Source organism: Pistacia vera, unplaced genomic scaffold, assembly GCF_008641045.1.
Source record: "Pistacia vera cultivar Batoury unplaced genomic scaffold, PisVer_v2 Contig228, whole genome shotgun sequence".
Classification (NCBI taxonomy): Eukaryota; Viridiplantae; Streptophyta; class Magnoliopsida; order Sapindales; family Anacardiaceae; genus Pistacia; species Pistacia vera.
In genome coordinates, this window is record NW_022196033.1 from 1,121,562 (window position 1) to 1,146,315 (window position 24,754).

At 33.7% G+C, this 24,754-nt stretch overlaps 2 protein-coding genes across 2 annotated transcripts; both read right to left on the reverse strand.

The window, feature by feature from the left end:
- Positions 1-201: 201 nt before the first annotated feature.
- Positions 202-5,068, reverse strand: LOC116131059 (receptor-like protein Cf-9). The gene is made up of 4 exons (XM_031416702.1): positions 4,306-5,068; positions 3,651-4,252; positions 1,999-3,182; positions 202-980 (listed from the first exon to the last, which is right to left on the reverse strand). The coding sequence occupies exons 1-4, from the start codon at positions 5,066-5,068 to the stop codon at positions 977-979; spliced, it is 2,553 nt and encodes an 850-aa protein (XP_031272562.1). The 3' UTR covers positions 202-976.
- Positions 5,069-21,793: 16,725 nt separating this feature from the next.
- Positions 21,794-24,145, reverse strand: LOC116131060 (receptor-like protein 6). The gene has a single exon (XM_031416704.1). The coding sequence runs from the start codon at positions 24,143-24,145 to the stop codon at positions 21,794-21,796; it is 2,352 nt and encodes a 783-aa protein (XP_031272564.1).
- Positions 24,146-24,754: the final 609 nt, after the last annotated feature.

Sequence of the window (24,754 nt, forward strand, 5' to 3'; positions counted from 1 at the left end):
AGCCAATTTGAAGTCAATTCCACCAACAACACATTTAACTCAATAGTTTAGCAAAATAATTTAAAACAAAATGTACTAGAATTTGGAATACAACGTGTATCACATGCTTATTAAAATTATTCACCCGAATTTTAACACACACACACACACACACACACACACACACACACACATATATATATATATATATATATATATATATATATTCTTCAACTACTCTTCACACAACATCAACCACAACTCATTTCTACCAAATAAAACAACATTTCAATAATTCAATTCACACGTAATTTCCAAGTGATTGAAAGGCAATAACTTTAAAGTAACATGCAAGCTTAAAAACTCAATCTTTAGTAAAGGATTTTGTGCAATTCCCACTCACTCTTTGATTAGCAAAACTATCTCCAAATTAAGCCAACAGCCCATTTTTGAAGAACAAAACACCAAATGCACCTTATACACCTATATGTGTATATAAATAAAGAAAAGAGTTAATTATTTGATAAAGTCTCATTCTAAATAAATATATATTCCATTCAACAATTTAATAAGCCAGCACCAACATTTCCCGTTACTAAAAATCTGCATAATATAAATTTTCTCCACTCTTCAACATCAGCCGAACCCAACTCCTCTCTAGTGCCAACCACACCCCAAATCAAGCAGCCATCAACATCAAATTTCATGAGACAGCCATATACATATATTTAAATAACATGCAGTATGAAAACTCATTACTTTGGAACCAGATCTAATGCATTATCACCCAAAAATTTGCTCAGCCAAAACATGCAAGACAAGGTTTAGCAAATAACATACTTAACTCAAGATTTTGCACCCAAAACATTATAATAGAAATAAATAACTTGATATGCAAACAGCAATTAAGTTTTTAAAAGACTTTTCGGTTAATCCACTCACAAAAAATTTCAGCTCAACCCGAAATGCCCAACTGCCTCAAGCATCATCCCTCTCTTCACCTGACAACCCGAATTGACAAAATTAAATTAGAATTACACAAATTAAAGAAATAGTGAGATGACTCACTCTAAAACCTACAGGTATGATACAATTTCTACAAAAATTCGTGTGATCTCCCTTCATCTTTCCTTGGCCGACACTTACCTCACTTTCTCTCCCTCATTTCTCTTTTTCTTTCCCTTTTCTTTCTTCTTTCTCTTCCTTTCTTCTTCTCCTTTGTCTCTCCTCTTCCCTTCCTCCTCCTCTCGGTCGGCCGAACGTTCTTTCTTCCTTCTTTCTCTTCTCGTCTCCCTTCTTTTTCTTCCTCTCTCTTTCTTTTCTTTCTCGCGGTTTTTTTCTTCTTTCTTCATCTGGGCGAAAATCAGCCCTTTTTATAATTTAAACTTTCCAAAAGTTTTAAAACTCCCCCTTGAATTCTATTATTTCTACTGTAACCCCGCAACATCAGCTTTTTCTTCAAAAATGTCCAGTTTTCTCCCCTTTGTTATGCAAACCCAACCATTTCCATTCTTTCGTTTTCAGCCCCGATGAAACTTTAAAATGTGACAGAAATGCCCTTTCTCAAAAACAAAACCACAAAATATACACCTAATCTATAAGAATTAAAAATGGGGTTTTACAAATAATGTGTTACATGTTAAAATTACTTAGTGAGCTATTGTTATGGAGGTTGAACAATAATGTCTACATATAAACCGGAGTATCAAATTTCCTCCACCTTCTGGTGACACTTTCTTTTGACAAGAAAAAGCTCAATGACGGGGTACTTACACTGCAACAAATACAATTTTGCCTTTAGTTCTTGGAATGAGATGCTATGCTTTAGCTTTCAAGGTTTAAATTTCCAAACCTGGTTTTGGGGCAAGAATTTAACAAATTAAAGCGAGCAATCATAGAATCTATGGCAACAAAATGTAAAGACACTGCTAGAAGAAAAAACGACTACGTGAAAAAGTAGATGATCCTTAAGGCTACATTTATTAACTCTGTGAACAAAAAATAAATAAAGCTACTTACATCGTGCTTCTGTGAGCTCTCTGTCTCCCGAATGTATTCATGAGCTTCCTCTCGAAAATCTTCATGAACAATACCTTTATCCTTGGAGAAAAAGCATGCTCAAGAGCCACTCCAGCAATTATCCCACTAGCAAACCCTGTCAGAACTATTTTCCAGCCAAATTCAAGTGGAAACTTCGAGCCTGCAGGATCTTCTTCTTTCTTTGAAGGCGGAAAATCTCCACATTTTTTTGCTATCTGCTTTCCACACAATCCTGGGTTCCCATCAAACGAAATACTCTCAAATGTATCAAATTGTTTTCCTTGTGGTATGCGTCCTGTGAGATGATTATTTGAGACATTGAAGTATGAAAGGAATGTGAGATCTTCCAGTTGCTGAGGAATCTGTCCTGAGAGCTTGTTATTGGAAAGGTCCAACGATTCCAATATTGTTAGGTTTGCCATGGATGGTGGGATGGAGCCTTTGAGATTATTGTTCGAAAGAACGAGAAAATGAAGCCCTCTTAAATTTGCAATGGATGCTGGAATGTGTCCTTCAAATTTGTTGCTCGAGAAAATAATAGCTGTGAGGAGATATGAGATCCTTCCGTACTCCAACTCTATGCCTTTGGTACTCAATTGCATTGAGTAATCGTAAATTGATGGTAAAATATCATACGTCTCATCAATACCTGTATAGAGACTTCCAGACGTCTTCAGAGCTTGCATATATGTTAGTGAACTTCCATTGACAACTTTCATGGCATCCCAAGATTCAAAGTATTTTGATGGAAGACTACCTGTAAATCTATTATGGGAGAGATCAATGATTTGCAGTTCGGGAAAAGCATAGGCTGTTTCAGGTTCTTTTATGGCACCCCTTAATCTATTAGATTGTAAGATAAGGACCTTTAAATTTGGAAGAGTTTCCAACCAGGATGGAAAAGTATCATTGATTTGATTGTTTCCAAGATCAAGAAATTCTAGATTTCTACAATTGGCCAATGATCTCGGAATTTTGCCGTGTAATTGATTTTGGCTTAAATCAATCATCCTCAAGTTTTCTCCATTCAAAAAGTTTTCAGGAATACCTCCACTAAAGTTGTTATTTTTCAGACTTAGTAGTTCTAGGAAATGACTAAAATTTCCCAAACACTGTGGAAGCTTGCCACTTAAGTTGTTGTGAGACAGATCGAGAAGTTCCAACTGATTCAAATTGCATAAAGTTGGTGGAATTTCTCATGTCAGATTATTGTACGAAACTAAATAAGACGCAGTGGACAGTGGGGGAACTGGGAGTGGTCCTTGCAACTTATTAGAACTTAAGTCTAAAACTAATAGTCGAGTCCATGAAAAACTAAGAGGATGTTGGTCAAAGCCGGTTAAAAGATTGTTGGAAAGGTTCAAGTCTAGCAACAAATCCACACTCAAATTCAAAAACCATCCAGGTATTTGGCCAGCTATCTTGTTTGAGGAAAGGTCTAGAATCTCCAATTGATCTTGGTTCTGCAGGAAATTTGGGAACTCAATAAGGTTGCATGACCGCAATCCGAGAAATGAAAGTTTTGGAAATTTTGTATGAACTTTGGTGTCGGTGAGCAACAATAAGTTGTTTGAGGAAAGAATTAAATAATGTAAACTTTTGAGTTTATAAAAAAGCATGTTCATATCTACTGTGCTATTCAGATTAGTTGAAATGAGGTCAAGCACACGAAGATTCTCAAGGTCATAGAGAGCGATAGGAAATGCGCCTTGCAACATATTGGACCCAAGTGCAAGAAGCTGCAGCTGCGTTAGGTTTCCAACTTGAGAAGGGATATTGCCAATCAAACGATTAGATGACAATGATAGCTCCACTAATTGGCTTAGGTTCATAAGCCAATATGGAATAGGACCCTTTAATTCATTCTGGCTCATATATAAATGAGTAAGATGTGTTAGGTTCATGAGCCAAGAGGGAATTTCACCAAACAAGTTGATTTGTGAAAGTCCTAAATAAGTAAGCTTACTATACTTAGTCATCCACGACAACGCACGAGAATCTTGGCTTGAAAAGTTGTAAGAAAGGTCCAGTTCTTCTAAAGAAGATGGATTTCCAAACAAAGTTGACAACTTGCCCGAAAATTGATTTCCAGATAAGTAAAGATTAGTGATCTTGGTAAGATTACCAAGTGAAGACGGAATTGATCCTGAAAAACTGCAGTCGTGAATATCCAAGAGAATTAAGGAATTAAGATTTCCAATTGAATATGGAACCTCACCAGAGAAACTCGTGCCTGCAAGTTTCAAATATTGAAGAGGATTACTCTTTTCAAATTCTGGCAAGTACCCAGAGAGGCCTTGATTGTCCTGCACACTGAGAAAGTGAAGGTGGGGTAATTGGAATATCTTTGCAGGAAACTCTCCTTGCAATTCACAATGCGTGAGGATAACTCAGTCAACGAAGATAAATTTGCCAAGATATCAGGTACTGAAGAAGAAATGTTGACCTGGGAAAGATTTAGCACTTTGAGGTGAGTTAACTTGTCAACTAGGCTCTTTAGACCTGGCTCTTGGAGCTCCAAGTTACGATTCAATGATGTGTCAAGGGTCTCCAAATTTGAGAGCTTTAAGAACTCCGATGGTATTTGACCAGAAAAGGCAGAATAAGATAGGTTCAAAAATGTTAACCTGGAAAGGTTCATGATTCGGGAAGGGATTTTGGAGCCATTGAAGTGATTATCAGCCAGGCTAAGCCATTCCAGATGGGCAAGTTGGAAGAGAGTACTGGTAGAGTGGATATAACCATAAAGGCAGCTACTAGTGAGGTTAAGCCTGATCAAATGACCAGTAACCTCATTGCAGGTGACGCCGTCCCATGAGCAGCAGTCTTCATCTGCCTTCCATAATGCAACTTTCGAATAAGCTAAAGGATCAAAAGAAGCAAACTTATTAATGACTAGACTTTCCTTGAACCGCAACAAGGAAGAACGCTCATCATCATGACAGAGTGTCTGCACAAAAGAGGTAAAGTGAGCCAGGACAATAAGATTAAATAAAGAGAACAAAAGAAGCAAGTGCATAAATGAGAAGAAATTTGAGGATGGCGTCATGATGTATGTAAGTGCTTAAGCTAATGAAGATATGGTGCTTAAGCTACAAGAATTGAGATGAATTTATAGGCAGTTCATAATTGTTGTAAATGACTTCATAAAAGCAAAGCAGCCCCACTACGTGAACATCATCTATATTTGCTATTGCAGCTCCAGTCAAAAGTATTATACGATAATGATAATGACTTTTTGCTCAAGATAGGAGGAACGCATAAGATGGGCCGAAAACTTGTGAAATCAATTGAAAGCTCAAGATGGTATCATAGACAATAATGTAAAACAAGAGCAGTGAACTGGACAAACGTATCAGAAGGGGCAAACGTATAGAAAGGGAGGTCTTGCTCAGAAGTGGAGGAACATTTAAGAAAGGACAAACGTAAAAGAAGGGCCAAAGGCTTTTATGGCTTCTATGGCTCCAAGTAGTATTGATAATGATAATGACTTCTATGGCTCCAAAATCTTCGTAGTTCGGTCTACTATTAAGGACACTCACTTGAAATACAGTTCTTTTGTAATACATTTCTACATGAGACACCAATTTAAGCTGTCAATTGATTTCACAAATCTTTGACCCATCTTATACGTTCATCCGCAAACACAAACTTACGTTAAGATCGATGTAATTAATAAGATCGGCAAGCCACTTTCATGGACAGCTCAAAATGTCCGGTTGCTTCTAGATAACTGATAAGATCGGCAAGCCCAAGACTTAGTAGTTACGGTACAGTGAACTTCTAGATAACTGATTTTCATAAAAGTTTCATGAACCAAAGCCTGAAATAAGTGGGATCAATTTACCATGAGAAAAATTATCTCATGTGTCACAATAATATGCACAACCATCCAATCAGTGGGTGAAGTTAAAGGTGGAAAAGTAACCCGCCCAGCTCGGCCCGCGACAGGTTACGAAGGTTGGCGGGCCGGGCCTAACCCGCCTGCCAACAAAGGCAGGCCGGGTTAGGCCCACCATTATGGAGAAAATGGCTGGCCCAGCCCAAACAGCCAACCCTAACCTGTCGGGTTAGGCGGCGGTCCAGGCCGGGTTAGCCAGATTTTCTTATTTTTTTTGTTTTTTTATTTTTTTTGTTTTTTTAATTTAACTTTTCAAATAAATAATTATAAATATAATTGTTTTTAGTTAACTTTTCAAATATCAATAATTCAATTCAATTCAATTTTTTGTTTTTGTTAACATTTCAAATATTAATTCAATTTTAATACAATAAAATTGTAATATAAGAAAAATTAGACTTATTCATTTATCAAAAAATAAAATAAGAAATTACAATAATTATTGTCTCGTTAAAAACCTCACCAAGAAAAACCCAATGGGAGAAAAACTTGGTAAAGAGAAAAGAGTTCAATAATTGACAATTAATTTACAAATTACATTTTACAAAACAACTAATTTGGGGGTGGTTCACTAAGACCTCCCTCATCTGTATCATCTATATTACAAAATTGAAATGATTCTACTAAAGTATTGTCGATAACCTCGTATTGATCTTGATGGCGCGATCGTTCCCAATCTCGAAGACATGTGAGGACTTCAATCATTTTTGGAGCAAGTTTAGTCCTCCTTTCATTTAAAATCTTTTCACTGCACTAAATGTTTGTTCGGATGAGACGGTTGAGACAGGAACAGGAAAACATCGAAGCAAGTCTTGATAATACCAAAAATACATTTTCTGGCTCTCCAATACTCTAAGATATCAAAGTGACCTGTTGAAACATTTCGGGGGTTGCCAAATATTGTTGAAGTTCATTCTCTCTGCGACTCCATGGAGGACAGTATATTATTGTTGTTGGTGGTGGTGGTGGTGCTTCTGAAGAGGAGGTTGTGCTTCGGATTCGGGTTCTCTTCGACCTATTCAGTGCATTCCAGAGTATAAGTCTTCATTTGTTGTTTCTTCTGGATACAGCTTCTCTGGATATTTGCCTCTTTGCGACTGCGGTTCCCATACCTGTTTTCATATTAGAAATACACTTCGAAAAGACTATTTTTTACCTCTCCTATTTGTTAACATATGATTCGGTTTGTAATTTCACTTAAATTGTCAAAACTATTTTCTAAACTGCTAATTTAATTCTAGGATCAAATATAGCACCTAAACAATAAAGAAAAGAATGGCTTCCCAATATTTCAAAAAAAAATTTTGCATTGCCTTTATTGGTGCATTTAAAATTTCATTGTCTTTGTTTTTTGTAAATAACTCGGAAATTTTTATAATTGTATGTATTCCAATGGACTAGTAGGATAATACACACCAGAAAGTTGTAAAGTGGATTGGTAAAAACGTTTGAGAAAGAATGAAATACTTTAACTATCTTCCAATTATTTTCATCAAATAATGAGGACCTCTATTATTTGCACAAAATAACTAATTATATTAGCATAGGTAAACATGAATCAAGTATTAAATAAGTATTATTCCATCTAACAGACATATCTAAGCAAAAGTTCTAGGAGACATATTTGATTTTATACAAGTTTCTTGAATTCAGCATTTCTTTTATTACTACCAGTAATCCAAGCTAAAATTCCCTATTCTATCAATATTTTGTTTATTATTTTCATACCACTTTCACAATTAAATTAATACATGACATGCACAACGTTGGTGAAAAAACTTCAAATTGTTTATAAAGGATAATTAATTTGAAAAAAAATCTATACTTTACTATTAGAACTTGCATTACTAAAGTTAAACTTATTACTTATCAATAATCATAATCTTCTAAAACTTCAACATTTTATATAGATTTCTAAACCACTATGATTCACATCCATTAATCTAAATCCTAATAAAGATTTATTTAATTTAAATTCATTATCAAAATAATGACTAACACACAATATAATCTTGTTTAGCTCTACCACTCCAAATATCGGCAGTTGAGCCACACTAATATGACAAGTATGAAATTTATTTTTAATTCTAATTTCATTTTTCTAAACAATTTTATTAAATCATTTCGATTGCAGTTTAGAATAACTTTAAATCCTAGAAAAAATGAATTTTGAACAAATCTTTCAAAATATTTATCTTCTGTCATATTAATAGGTTGATCAGCTACAGCAATATATAAAGCTAACTGTTCCCTATATACATTAGAATATAACGCCAAGTAGTACCCCTATTAGTTATTTGAGTTTGATGCTTCTCTATTTCCATGTTATTATAGTTTATTAGCATGTGGTTTAAAGTACTAGTACCATTACCTGAATCAGCTTTATAAACATTTCCACAATATTTGTATCTTGCTTTCTTGACTTGAACGCAATTTTCTATCTCGTAAAACTTGTCAAAATGCGCCAAAACGTCAATGTGTGCCTATCTTCAGTTTCGATGGCATTTGATGAACCCGTCTCAACTTGAGATGGAGTTGGACGAGGACGATGATTATAGGACGACTTCTAGAACCACCGGAGCTGTTGGAATCGACGGCATATTTTGAGGTGTTCGGATTCTGAACGGGGATTGGGACAGCGGGACTATTTGAATCTCCTGCATTCATAGTAAAACTCAGTGGGACTAGGACTAGGATAGTAGTTTTCTTCATCATTGAAATTGATGGGAGAATATATATCCATTATAGTTGAAAAAAAATTGATGTAGAAAATAAAAATTAAAGAAAGAGAATTGGAATATGGAAATTGGAAATTTGGAAAATTGGAAATATGAATTGAAAATTGCAAAAACTAATAAAAATTAAAATAAGAGCAAATTGATAACAAAAAGATTAAGAGAATAAATGAATAATTGAGAGAATAGAGATTAGAGAATATGAGAGAATGAGAGAATTTGAGTTGTGAGAAAAATATAAGAGTTTAGGGCCAATTTATAGAAAAAAAATGGGGAAAGAAAATGACGAAAAAGACCCTTCCAACGGCTATAAAACGGCTACATTTCAAGGGTAAAAGGGTAATTTAAAAAAATAAATTAATTTTACTTTTTTTTTAATTTATTTTTTGGCCAACCCGCGGGTCAACCCTCATGCAACCCGCCGGGTTGGCGGGCCTCCTGCAGAGAGGACAAAATAGCAACCCGCTGGCCGCTGGGTTGCCATTTTGCAACCTGGCCCGCCCTGGGGTTGCTGGCGGGTTGGGTTCAACCCGAAGGCAGACCGGTTTAAACCCTCTTTATTACAGGCCAGGTTAGGGTTGACCCGCCTAACCCGGCCCATTTGTTCCACCTCTAGGTGAAGTCAAGAATTCAAGAAAGTGGCGAATTTCAAAAAGTGAGATAATTTATAATTTTCAACATCATGATAAATATTATAACTTTAATAATTATTGATAAGTTTTTTATTCAATACAATTGATCATCGGCACGTTTCAATGTTTGAAAATGATCATTGTCAATACTATTAATCACATCAAATAAAAGAAATGATATTAATATAGAAATTCGTATGAAAAAAGTTCTAATTTCTTAACAGTAAATTAAATTAAAAACCATTTAGAAAGAAATTATCTGGTAATAAGAGATTTGTCCTATATCAAAATCATATTTATCAAGTTTAAAGAAATATATTGCCTTTATAATGGTTTTACTTGTAATGAGTTCAATTAAATTTGTATAACATAGACTATACTTATTTATAATCTACCTAATTTCTTTATTTTTCACAAAAATAAAAATTAATTAATACTATAGATATATTATAACAATCACTATTTTCTCAATGGTTGGCCATTTGGAATAGAATGAAAAGCAAGATTAAAAAAAAGCCAAAAAGTGTTGCTTAGAAATATATTATGTTACATTTAAAAATTATTTGTAGTAATAGTATTGCATAAAATAAAGTTTTATATTCATTTCTTTACAAGTAAAGTATTACTCAATAATTTGCAACTTCAGCTTCAGTATAGAGAAGGGCAAAGACTTGTACGAGTGAAGTGGCCTGTGGCCCTCAACAGTCAGCATGATAGTGATATTGTCTTAAATATTTGGTTAAGGTCAAGCTGCGTCCTTTCTCCTTCCCTTCCATTGACAGTTCAACATAATGACTGAGATGGGCACACCAAAACTTACTAAACCTGGAGCATTGGACTTTTGGTGCTCCATTATGATTTTCATTGAAATTTCTACTACTGTCTACTCTAGCTTACAGTTATGTATGAAAATGACATTTAGCTTAATTTCTACTACTGTCTACTCTGGGACGAAAAGCTTTTTACCTGCACCGCAAACTGTCAAATTTAGAAAATTGTCATTTTGTTAATCCAGTTCAGTTCAATTAGATAACCCAATAGATCAAATCATACCCACAAGAATTTCTAACTTATTTTAGCCACAACCTAGGCTGTGATGACTTAAATTTAGCCATGGTTAGGGTTACGGTGGAAACTATTAGAGCATTTTTATCAGTTTTTTTTTTTCCTTTTTTACTTATGACTCTTTTGGGTATTTAAGTATAATTGAGATTAGTTGTCAGGGAACGAATTTTGCATATCTTTTACAGGAGAAGACGCATTCTTGAGGCTTAAAAAGTGAAGATCAGATTTAAGAGTTTGATTTTTGTTTATTTTCAAGTCTGAATATATTTTCTTTATTCTGTATTTATTTCTTTGTTCTTAGGATGGAGTAAATCTTTTTTGTTATAGGAGGATGGAACTCTAATTATGTTTTGAACAATTTTTATTCTTAATACCAGATTTATGTTTATGAATTTGTGCAAAAGTTTAGGTTTAATGCTTTATGAATTTTTGATTGATTCAATTACCTTGATGATGTTTCGAATAGAGAAGTTAGGGTTTATTGTTTAATTCATGTTCATAATTGTTTTATGGGAATGACATTGCACAACATATTAAAACTAGAAGTAATCGAATAGAGATTCTAGGATTAATTTGTGGTCCATCTAATTAATAATCGAATAGGGCGAATTAGTCGTAAGGGATTGATGAATTTATGCTTCTCAATTTCAGAGTAACCGAATAGGGATCTGTATTAAGTTGAATATTATGTCTGAATAAAGATAATTAGCCTTAGAAGAATCCTACCAATTCATAGCACAAACGGGTATTAAGAGTAGTTGTCAAACATAATTAGGAGGAAATCTGTACCCTAACTTCATTAATATTGCAAAGCTCGTTACATTATTTATTTGTTTAATTTAGTTATTTTTTAATTCGTTTCTTTTACAGTCTAAATTTTTGTTTTCTCAAATAACGTGTAGTTAGTTTTAGGTAATTACAAATAATTGCTTTGAACTCTGTGGAACGATACTCAACTCATTACTTTATTACTTAAACACGACTAGTATACTTACTAGAATTGATTTAGTCGCATCATATAACATAGACTATACTTATTTAAAATCTACCAAATTTCTTTATTTTTAACAAAATAAAAATTAATTAATATTATAGATATATTATAACAATCACTATGTTCTTAATGGTTGGCCATTTGGAATAAAATGAAAAGCAAGATTAAAAAAAAAAAAAGCAAAAAAGGGTTGCTTAGAAATATATTATGTTACATTTAAAATTATTTGTAGTAATGTATTACATAAAATAAGATTTTATATCATTTCTTTATAAGTAAGTATTACTCAATAATTTGTTTGAAATACTATATTTTAAGTAATAATATTTCATAGTCTTTGGGCCGTCGTATACGTTCATCTAATTCTGAGCAATCAGAAGACATGTTTTTGTGGTAAGATTCCAATGAGTAACAATATCAAAGAGAATTTTGTTTTCATCTCTGTAGTTTTGGTTTACTAACAATGAAGGACATAACCAAAGATGATGTCTACTTGCTCAGAATTGGACGAACGTACAAGTGAGGTAAGACTTGTGAAATCAATTAAAAGCTCAAGATATTGTCGTATATATTTGTATAAACAAGAGGAGTGAGTTGAACCACTTTTGCTGGTATGTGATGTGTCCTTGAGATGTAAAACAAGTCAAGTCGCCTAATACAATTCAGCAAGAGGAGTTAATTGTAATCATTCATATATTACTCTTTCTCCTTCCCTTTTCATGGACAGCTTGACGTAATGAATTAGATCGGAAACGACCAGACTTAGTGCCAGTGTCACATTGTCCTAATTCGGCTCATGATCAAATGAGAAGCAACATGAGGATAAACCCATAACGTTAAGCATATAAATAATGAATAATGTAGATCTGGTGCTTAGTATTCTAGGAGAAAGGAATAAATTTATAGGCGGGTTACCAATATTATTGTAAAAACAGCCCCGCTGCAAATACGTATTGCAATTGGCAACTTCACTTCAACAGAAAAGGGCCAAGCTTGTTGAGTGAAGTGGTCTGGCCCTCCAAGTCAGCATGATAGTTCACATAATGACTGAGATGGGCACACCAAAAGTTACTAAACCCGGAGCATTGGACTTTTGTTGCTCCATTCTGGTTTTCATGAAATTTCATAACCCAAAGCCTTATTTCCAATTGCACATCTCAAACATGGAACAGTAGACTTTGTTGCTCCACATTAACGATGAAAATGAGAGCCATTGCCTTGACAGCCGCTGGATCATTTGCGTGTTATGTTGACACACATGTATTGATTTAATTCTCAGTTGAAAATTCTGTGATGAATGTATGAAAATGACTTTAGCTTGATTTCTACTCTAGGACGAAAATCTTTTTTCCTGCACCGCACACTGTCTAATTTAGAAAATTGTCATTTTGTTAATCACAGTTCAGTTCAATTAGAAACCCATAGATCAAATCATACCCACAATTTCTAACTTATTTTTGTACAAACATTTTTTTTATCTCCCATGAGAATTTTCTAGTAAACTTGAGCAATTGAAACTGTACTACTTTTTCATTGAGGAGAAACAAATACAATGATAAATAAATCTTTCGTAAAACTTGGCAATGATTGGACGTGCTTTTGACAGCCATGCAACCACGAACCTCTCTCTTCAATTTTTCAGTCTGCGCTTTTTCTGGGTATTAAGCTTAAGCCCCTGCTTTTGATTTGTTCTTTTTCAACGTTCTTGGTGTGGGTTTGTTAATGGGACGCAGCGTATAACTTTAACTCGTACAACGCTGCGTTTTAGTTGAGTTTTTTTAACACCATCCAGCTCCGTTAACACTGGTAAGAATAATCTCAACTAACTGTACGGAAACCGTTTGATAACCTTTTAACTGAATTTCAAGGACCAGAATTGCATCTGCTCCTTTGTTTTTCATATACACCAGCAGCTTATTCTACCTTTTAGTTCTTCTTTCTTAATCTTAGCAACATCGCCCCACAAGATTTTTGAATAAAATTTTATGATATATATATTATATATTTTTTTTTTTTTCCTTGTTTATTTGTTCATCGTATGTTGTTTTTGTGAAAGATTCAAAAAAATATTAAATTCAAATGGTGGTTAATTATAAATTTTAAACGCCAGATGAACATGTATCGTGGGCTAACTTAGAGTGTAGTGTAGCTCGGCATGAATCCTGGACTCAATCTGGGGGCGCCGAAGAGATAAATGAAGATGCAGTTTCATTCAACTACAAGCTAAACGACACTTCTATAATCTTGCAAAATAAGACTTCTGGACTCAATCTGGTAGTCCTGGACATCTACCAGCCTCTCTATGATCTTGCACCAAGCCTTATGATAATGGTACGCGATATAATAAAACAAATTCACTTAATGAGCTTGTTGTGTTCAGTTGTAGGATTCATTGAGTGTTTATAACCGTTGTTTTACAGGGTTTGCCGAGGCGAGGAAGGCTTGTTGCGGAACTGGGTTGCTGAAACATCATTTTATGTACAACGAAATCAGGGAACGTGTGCAAACGCAACTGAATATGTGTTTTGGGATGGCTTTCATCCTTCCGAAACTGCAAACAAAGTTATATCAGATAGTCTGCTGCTGTGGCCTCTCTTTGATTTCTTAGTCACCATTTAATTTACTTATCTGTAATAATCTCCATCCGTTGTCATGTCTTGTTACTATGTTTCTATGTTAAACAGTGTGGTTGAGTTATGAATGAGGAAAGGCTTGTTATATGACCTCCGATTGTTTTGTCTATGAATAACCCATATTCTACTATATGTAAAATCAATAAAATCTCAATTGTGATTAATTAAACTTGATTTTTTTTTTTTTTTTTTAAATGATGACTTGGATGTCCGGGTCAATTTATAATCTACCTAATTTCTTTATTTTTTACAAAAATAAAAATTAATTATATTATAGATATATTATAACAATCACTATTTTCTCAATGGTCGGCCATTTGGAATAATGAAAAGCAAGATTAGAAAAAGCCAAAAATGTTGCTAGAAATATATTATGTTACATTTAAAAATTATTTGTAGTAATAGTATTGCATAAATAAAGTTTTATATTCATTTCTTTACAAGTAAAGTATTACTCAATAATTTGCAACTTCAGCTTCAGTATAGAGAAGGGCAAAGACTTGTACGAGTGAAGTGGCCTGTGGCCCTCAACAGTCAGCATGATAGTGATATTGTCTTAAATATTTGGTTAAGGTCAAGCTGCGTCCTTTCTCCTTCCCTTCCATTGACAGTTCAACATAATGACTGAGATGGGCACACCAAAACTTACCATTGGACTTTTGGTGCTCCATTATGATTTTGATAGAAACTATTATGATATTTTTATTAGTTTTTCTTTTCTTTTTATTTAGGACTCTTTTGAGTATTTAAGTATAATTGAGATTAGTTATCAGGGGATGAATTTTATATATTTTTTAGAGGAGAAAACGCATTCTTGAGGCTTAAAGATTGAAGATCAGATTTAAGAGTTGATTTTTATTTATTTTCAAGTCTGAATATGTTTTCTTTATTTTGTATTTATTTCTTTGTTCTTAAGATGGAATAAATATTTTTTGTTAGGGGAGGATGAAACTCTAATTATGTTTTGAACAATTTTTATTCTTAATACTAGATTTATGTTTATGAATTTGTGTAAAAGTTTAGGTTTAATCTTTATGAATGTTGGATTAATTCAATTACCTTGATGATATTTCGAATAGAAAAATTAGGGTTTATTACTTAATTCATATTTATAATTGTTTTATGGGAATGACATTGCACAACATATAGAAGTAATCGAATAAAGATTCTAGAATTAATTAGTGGTTCATCTAATTCATAACCGAATAAGGCGAATTAGTCGTAAGGGATTGATGAATTTATACTTCTTAATTTCAGAGTATCCGAATAGCTAATAGGGATCTAGATTAAGTTGAATATTATGCCTAAATAAAGATAATTGGCCTTAGAAGAATCCTATCAATTCATAGCACAAACGGGTATTAAGAGTAGTTGTCAAACATAATTAGGGGAAAATTTGTACCCTAACTTCATTAATATTGCAAAGTTTTTCACATTATTTATTTGTTTAATTTAGTTATTTTTAATTCGTTACTTTTACACTCTAAATTTTTGTTTTCTCAAATAAATAGGTAGTTTTAGGTAATTACAAATAATTGCTTTGAACTCTGTAGAAAGATATTCAACTCATCACTTTATTACTTAAACAAGACTAGTGCACTTGGTAGAATTGATTTAGTCGCATCATATAACATAGACTATACTTATTTAAAATCTACCTAATTTCTTTATTTTTAACAAAATAAAAATTAATTAATATTATAGATATATTATAACAATCACTATGTTCTCAATGGTTGGCCATTTGGAATAGAATGAAAAGCAAGATTAAAAAAAAAAAAAAAAAAGCCAAAAAGGGTTGCTTAGAAATATATTATGTTACATTTAAAAATTATTTGTAGTAATAGTATTGCATAAAATAAGATTTTATATTCGTTTCTTTATAAGTAAATTATTACTCAATAATTTGTTCAAAATACTATATTTTAAGTAATAATATTTCACAGTCTTTGAGCCGTCGTATATGTTCATCCAATTCTAAGCAATCAAGAGACATGATTTTTGTGGTAAGATTCCAATTGAGTAATAATATCAAAGAGAATTTTGTTTTCATCTCTGCATTTTTGGTTTACTAACAATGAAGGGCATAAGCAAAGATAATGTCTACTTGCTCAGAATTGGACGAACGTATAAGAGGAGGTAAGGATTTGTGAAATCAATTGAAAGCTCAAGATATTGTCGTATATATTTGTATAGAACAAGAGCAGTGAATTGGAACCACTTATTGCTGGTATGTGATAGTGTCCATGAGATATTTACAAGTCAAGTCGCCTAATACAATTCAGCAAGAGGAGTTAAATTGTAATCATTCATATATTACTCTTTCTCCTTCCCTTTTCATGGACAGCTTGACGTAATGAATTAGATCGGAAAGACCAAGACTTAGTAGCCAGTGTCACATTGTCCTAATTCGGCTCATGATCAAATGAGAAGCAACATGAGGATAAACCCATAACGTTAAGCAAGTAAATAAATTAGATAATGTAGATCTGGTGCTTAAGTATTCTAGGAGAAAGGAGATAAATTTATAGGCGGGTTACCAATATTATTGTAAAAACAGCCCCGCTGCAAATACGTATTGCAATTTGCAACTTCAGCTTCAGTACAGAAAAGGGCCAAAGCTTGTTTGAGTGAAGTGGTCTGTGGCCCTCCAAGTCAGCATGATAGTTCAACATAATGACTGAGATGGGCACACCAAAAGTTACTAAACCCGGAGCATTGGACTTTTGGTGCTCCATTCTGGTTTTCAATGAAATTTCATAACCCAAAGCCTTAATTTCCAATTGCACATCTCAAACATGGAACAGTAGACTTTGTTGCTCCACAATTAACGATGAAAATGAGAGCCATTGCCTTGACAGCCGCTGGATCAGTTGCGTGTTATGTTGAACACATGTATTGATTTAATTCTCAGTTGAAAATTCTGTGATGAATGTATGAAAATGACATTTAGCTTGATTTCTACTCTAGGACGAAAATCTTTTTTCCTGCACCGCACACTGTCTAATTTAGAAAATTGTCATTTTGTTAATCACAGTTCAGTTCAATTAGAAAACCCAATAGATCAAATCATACCCACAAGAATTTCTAACTTATTTTTGTACAAAACATTTTTTTATTATCTCCCAATGAGAATTTTCTAGTAAACTTGAGCAATTGAAACTGTACTACTTTTTCATTGAGGAGAAAACAAATACAATGATAAATAAATACTTTCGTAAAACTTGGCAATGATTGGAGGTGCTTTTGACAGCCATGCAACACACTGAACCTGCTCTCTTCAATTTTTCAGTCTGCGCTTTTCTGAGTATTAAGCTTAAAGCCCCTGCTTTTGATTTGTTCTTTTTCAACGTTCTTGGTTGTGGTTTTGTTAATGGAACGCAGCGTATAACTTTAATTCGTACAACGCTGCGTTTTAGTTGAGTTTTTTTAACACCATCCAGCATCCGTTAACACTGGTAAGGATAATCTCAACTAACCATAACGGAAACCGTTTGACAACCTTTTTACTGAATTTGGAAGACCAGAATTACATCCGCTCCTTTGTCCTTAATATACACCAGCAGCTTATTCTACCTTTTAGTTCTTCTTCTTTAAGCTTAGCAACATCGCCCCACAAGCTTTTGGAATAAAATTTTATGATATATATATAATTTTTTCTTGTTTATTTGTTCATCGTATGTTGTATTTGTGAAAGATTCAAAAAAAATATTAAATTCAAATGATGGTTATAAATTTTAATACGAGCAGATGAACATGTATCAGTGGGCCAACTTAGAGTGTAGTGTAAGCTCCGCATGAATCCTGTACTTAATCTGGGGGTGGGGGGAACAATAAAACAGCAAGCTTGCATAATATGTCAAACCACAAATTCAGCAGTTTAAATTAAAAATATTTATATTAAAAATTCTCAAGTATTTCCACATTCTAAATACCACAAACATGTTTCTTCTTTTGTTAGGAGATACAATATTTCAGTACTTGGTATGATACATTTAAATTTTTACTATTAAAAAATTATTGCTTTTGATGAATTTCATCCTAGGAACTGGGAAAACTATAGGAGCTCCAACTGGTAATAATAAATCTCTCTTTCTCTAAGGCACATGATGTATCTGGGTTTTGAAGAAAGGCTGAATTTTTGGGCCACACAGCCCAGCTACATTTCCTTTAGCTGATCTATTAATGAAAATCAGCTATTTTTATTGACCCGAGTAACAAGCCATTTGTGGGTCTGAACTGATCAAATGAATCCAAACTGGAGTCCTATTGTCCCTAACATAATTATCCTGATTATATTCACAGACCCAACAACTTGGTCCATCCATTTTTCATACTACACGACAATATAATATACGTGTAAAGGAAGTTAAAATATAAGTCACTAACATAACATATGAAAAGACTTTTGTCCTAATGTATCACATAGATTTCGTTAGGGGTGGGATAATCTGGTTAATCGAACTGGATTAGGAAAACCGAAAACCAAACTAGTTATTCAATTTAGAGAAAATGTAAACAAAAAACTAGACTGGTTTCAGTTATAAACCGATTGTAAACCGAACCGAATATTAATCGATTCACCGATTTTCAAATTAACAATGAAAACGACAGCTATTGCCTTGACAGCCGCTGGAACAGTTGCGTGTTATGTTGAACACACGTATTGATTTATTTCTCAGTTGAAAATTCTGTGTGGAATGTATGAAAATGACATTTAGCTTAATTTATACTCTAGGACGAAAAGCTTTTTTCCTGCACCGCACATTGTCTAATTTAGAAAATTATCATTTCGTTAATCACAGTTTAGTTCAATTGGAAAACCCAATAGATCGAATCATACTTACAAGAATTTCTAACTTAGTTTGTGCAAAACATTTTTTTATTATGTCCCAATAAGAATTTTCTAGTAAACTTGAGAAATTGAACGAATAACAGAGAGAACTTGATCTAACTCAAATTGTACTACTTTTTCATTAAAGAGAAAACGAATACAATGATAACTAACTACTTCCGTAAATCTTGGCAATGATTAGACGTTCTTTTGACAGCCATGCAATGCAACATACTGAGCCTACTCACTTCTTCAATTTTTCAGTCTGCACTTTGCTGGGTCTTAAGCTTAGACGTTCTTGGTTGTGGTTTTGTTAATGGAACACAGCATATAACTTTAACTCGTAAAACACTGCATTTCGGTTAAGTTTTTTAACACCATCCAGCATCCGTTAACACTCGTAAGACTAATCTCAACTAACGGTAATGGAAACCATTTAACAACCTTTTAACTGAATTTCAAAGCAAGGTTTTAAAACCCGATCCGCTGGATGATGCGGTCAGGATGTCGGGTCTCGGGTTGGCCGGTTCAACCATCGGGTCTAACCGTGATGTTAGTATGCCGACATCAACAGAGAAATTAAAATTCTAGATTAGAAAATACTGATACTCAATAAATTTTTGTAACTAATTCATCCAAATCTGAAATAAACAACTAAATAAGATATAAAATATAAAGCAAACAACACATTCATTCCAAAATCCTATTACATGTCCATGTCAAGTCAAGGTTGAATTTGGGCATCAGATGCAATCATGTAGAGGGAATATTACTTATATCATCAATGTCATTGTCCTCATCATCATCTACAAAAAATTTCAAACAAAAATAACATTATAAGTTAAAATTTGTTTTTGTAAACTAAATTGACAAATGTAATTTAAAATTTAAATAACTAAATTAACTACTGAATAATTTAAATCTCGCACATTGCAATGTGCATTTTCACATTGCCAAATAGCATACGACAGTGTGCAAAATTGCAGTGCACAGCTTGCACAATTCTTCAAATTCAAATCAAACACATCACAACAATAACCCACTGTAGTGCAATAAAAACAATGAAATCCAAATAAATTGAAATACTATTATTTTGTAATATGTTTATACATAAGACACCACTGCGATGGGCACACCAAAACTTAGAAAACACGGAGCATTGACCCAAAGCCTTGAATAACGTGGGATAAAGTTATGGTTTCTTTATATATATATATCACCAAATGTGTGAGTGTTTACATTGGTTGCGCAAAGGAAATGATGTTTGACATAGAACATTATTTTGTTTACAATGTCCACTAATATATCAAATCTATATATTAAAGGTTAAATGAAAAAGAGAAGAAGATAAAGGTACAAGTAGGACCTAAGACTCTTGAAAGTTTCGTGAATCATGTGGCCTCTCATAAGTCAGCATGAGAGTTGTTTTCTATTTATATATTTTTGCAAATATAATCTATAGATCATGCTTTACATAACAACGTTGATAATTAAATAATTATCTATTAAACCACCAATTAAAAAATAATTCAATCTTACAAATTTGACCTCCAATGAAATTATGAAAAAGGGTAAAAATACAAAAACCCTAGATCAAAAGAATACTTTTTTCTTGTTTGTTTGTTCATCGTAGTACTGGTGAAAGATTAAAAAAATAAAAAAATAAAATTCAAACGATGGTTATAAACTTTAACTATCAATTCTACAATGGTTAATCTGAAGTTGCAAGTAACTAGGATATCTAGAACTTAAATTACTACATAAATTTAGAAATGGAGTTTACTTAGAAATGGGGTTGTATTAGATAATAAGTAGGGTGTCGATAATATCACTCTATAAGAAAATATGCCTTATTTAATTTTAAAAAAATCTAGTAGAATAAAGTTAAAAGCAATGTGAACCAATTCCTAAAAAGCAATAAACAGAAGTCCTTTCTCCTTCCCCTTTAATTGACAAATGAATGCAATTGGAAGACCAAGACTTTATAGCCTATTTGATTGCATCACTTATACAATGAACTCTAAATAATTAAACTGACACTTTGTTTTGTTTCTTATTAGACCGAATTTTCAATGGTAGGGCACTTGTTTTATAAAGTAAAAATGCTTCACTTTTATCTTTTAAGTTTATGGGATTATACAACACTTATACCTAAATTACTAAATACGATATCAATTCTACAATAGTTAATCTGAAGCTGGAAATAACGAGGATATCTAGAACTTAAATTATTACATAAATTTAGAAATTAAGTTTACTTAGAAATGGGGTTATATTAGACAATAAGTTGGGTGTCGATAACATCACTCTATAAGAAAATATGCATTGTTTAATTTAAAAAAAAAAAAAAAATCTAGTAGAATAAAGTGAACTAAAAGCATTGTGAACCAATTCCTAAAAAGCAATAAACAGAAGTCCTTTCTCCTTCCCCTTTATTTGACAAGTGAATGCAATTGGAAGACCAAGACTTTAAAGCCTATTTGGTTTCATCACTTATACAATGAACTCTAAATAATTAAACTGATATTTTGGTTTGTTTTTTATTAGACCGAATTTCCAATGCTAGAGTCAACAAACGAAAGAATTTGAAAAAGGGAAGAACCAAAGAGTACTTGTTTTACAAAGTAAAAAAGCCTCTTTTTTATCTTTTAAGTTTCAATGGGATTATACAACACTTATATCTAAATTACTAAATACAACAACCCCACTCCTATAGTATTTCTGCAGTGTATAAGAGTTGGATTGTTAAACTAAGTAGCGGATCCTTGTCCATTTTGTAAATATACAGCATCTCACCACTTAAGCTAAAAGTAAGTAGCTTGAATATCAAAGACAAAAAGACTAAAAATAAACAAAGAAATTACCCACAAAGCCGTGTTAACACTAGATTTGACATTCAAGAAAATACAACTAATAGAAAAAGTACATGATGCTTGAGGATACATTTATTAAATGTGTGAAGAAAAAGAAATAAAGCTAATTACATTCTCTTTTTGTGAGCTTTCTTTCTTGCAGAATAAGCGTGCTCAAGAGCCACACCAGTAACGAGCCCACTTGCAAACCCTATCAGAATTATCTTCCACCCAAATTCAGATGGAAACTTCAAGCCTGCAGGACCTTCTTCTTTCTTTGGAGGCTGAAAATCTTCACATTTTCTTGCTATCTGCTTTCCACACAATCCTGGGTTCCCATCAAACGAAATATTCTCAAATGTATCAAATTGTTTTCCTTGTGGTATGCGTCCAGTGAGATGATTATTTGAGACATTGAAGAATGCAAGGAATGTGAGGTCTTCCAGTTGCTGAGGAATCTGTCCTGAGAGCTTGTTGTTAGAAACATCCAATGATTCCAGTGCTGTTAGGTTTCCCATGGCTGCTGGGATAGGGCCTTTGAGATTATTGTTCGAAAGATTGAGAAAACGAAGCCCTCTTAAATTTGTGATGGATGTTGGAATCTCTCCTTCAAATTTGTTGCCGGAGAAACTAATGGCTGTGAGGAAATTTGAGATCTTTCCATAGTCCAACTCTATGCCTTTGACCCTCATTTGAAATGAGTAACCATAATTCATTGATACATGAACAATGTTACCGGAGGACTTAAATAACATTTCCGTTCCCAAATATGCTAATGGACTTGCATTGACAACTTTCATGGCATTCCAAAATTGGAAGAATTTTGATGGAAGATAACCTATAAATTTATTATGGGAGAGATCGATAATGCGCAATTTCGGAAAGGAATAGTTTGTTTCAGGTTCTTTTATTGCACCCCTTAATCTATTGGATTGTAAGATAAGAACCTTTAACTTTGGAAGAGTTTCCAACCAAGATGGAAAAGTATCCCTAATTTGGTTATTTCCGAGATTAAGAAATTCTAATTTTGTACAATTGACCAATGATCTCGGAATTCTCCGTTGTAATTGATTTTGGCTTAAATCAATCATCCTCAAATTTGTTCCATTCAGTAAATTTTGAGGAATACTTCCGTGAAATTTGTTACTTTGCAAATTTAGTGTTGATAGATGACTGAAAGTGGCCAAACATTGTGGAAGCTTGCCACTTAAGTTGTTGTGAGATAGATCAAGAACTTGCAAAGAATTCAAATTGCATATAGACAGTGGAATTTCTCCTGTAAAATTATTGTATGAAACTAGATAGACCATGGTGTGCAATGATGGAATTGGAAGTGACCCCTGCAACTTATTTGATCGTAGGTCTAAACTCACTATCCCAGTCCGTGAAAGAGAAATGGGCCCTTGGTCAAAGCCTGTTAAAAGATTGTTGGAAAGATTCACGAAACCCAAATTAATTGTGTTGAAACTAAAAAACCATCTAGGTATTGGGGCAACTATCTTGTTTGAGGAAAGGTCTAGATCCGACAATTGATCTTGGTTTTGTAGGAAATCTGGGAACTCTATGAGATTGCAGGATCCCAATCTGAGAATGTATAATTTCGAAAATTTTGTATGAACGTTGGTTTTGGTAAGCAACGATAAATTGTTTGAGGAGAGAATTAAAACTTGTAAACTTTTGAGTTTATGAAGAAGCATGTCCAAATCCACTTTGCCACTCAGATTATTTGAACCAACATCAAGCCACTGAAGATTTTTGAAGTCATAGAAAGCACTAGGAAATGGGCCTTGCAATTGATTTGACCCAAGGTCAAGAAAAGACAATTGCGCTAGGTTTCTAATTTCAAAAGGGATAGGACCAGTAAATCGGTTAGAACCAAGAGCCAATCTGTCTAAGGAAGAAAGATTTCCAAGTGAAGACGGAATTGACCCTGAAAAAGCACACTTCCTTATACACAGGCCAACTAAGGATCTAAGATTCCCCATGGAATGTGGAATCTCACCGAAGAATCTCGTGCCCTCAAGTATCAAAGCTTGAAGGGGACTGCTCTTTTCAAATTCTGGCAAGTATCCAGAGAGATTTTCATTGCCTTCCACATCGATAATGTGAAGATTGGGTAATCGAAATATCTTTGCAGGGAATTCACCATGTAATTCACACCCCATGAGGGATAAGACAGTCAACGAAGAAAAATTTGCCAAGATACGAGGTACTGGAGAAGAAATATTGACCTCATCAAGAATTAGCACTTTGAGGTGAGTTAACTTCTCAACAAGGCTTCTTAGACCTGGCTTTTGGAGCTCCATTTTATGATTCAATGATGTGTCAAGAGTCTCCAGCTTTGAGAGCTCTAGGATCTCCCATGGTATTTGACCAAAAAAATTAGAACACATTAGGTCAAGATATGATAACCTGAAAAGGTTACTAATTTCGGATGGGATTTTGGAGCGATTGAAGTCATTATCAGCAAGGCTAGCCATTCGAGATGGACAAGGCGAAAGAGACTACTGCTAGAGTTGATAGAACCGTAGAGGCAACTACTGGTGAGGTTAAGCCCAATCAAATGACCAGTAACCTTATTGCAAGTGACGCCGTCCCATGAGCAGCAATTATCATTAGCCTTCCAGGATGCAACCTTGGGATAAGCAGAAGGATCGAAAGAAGCAAACTTATTGATAATTAGGCTTTCCTTGAACTGTAACAATGAAGAACGCTCATCATCATGGCAATGTGGCTTCACAGAAGAAGTAAAATGAGGAAGGAGTGTAAGATGAAATAACGAGAGCCAAAGAAGTAAGCGTATAAATGGGAAGAAACATGAGGATAAACCCATAATGTAAGTAAATAGATTAGATAATGTAGATTTGGTGCTGAAGCATTGTAGGAGAATGGAAATGAATTTATAGGCGGGTTGCCAATACTGTCGTCAAAACAACCCCGCTGCAATAACGTATTGCAACTTCAGCTTCAGTATAGAAAGGGCCAAACACTGGTGAAAGTTGAGTCAAGTGGTCGGCCCCAAAAGTCAGCTTGATAGTGACATTGTCATGAAGAAACTTCAAGCTGCGTCCTTTCTCCTTCTCCTTTCA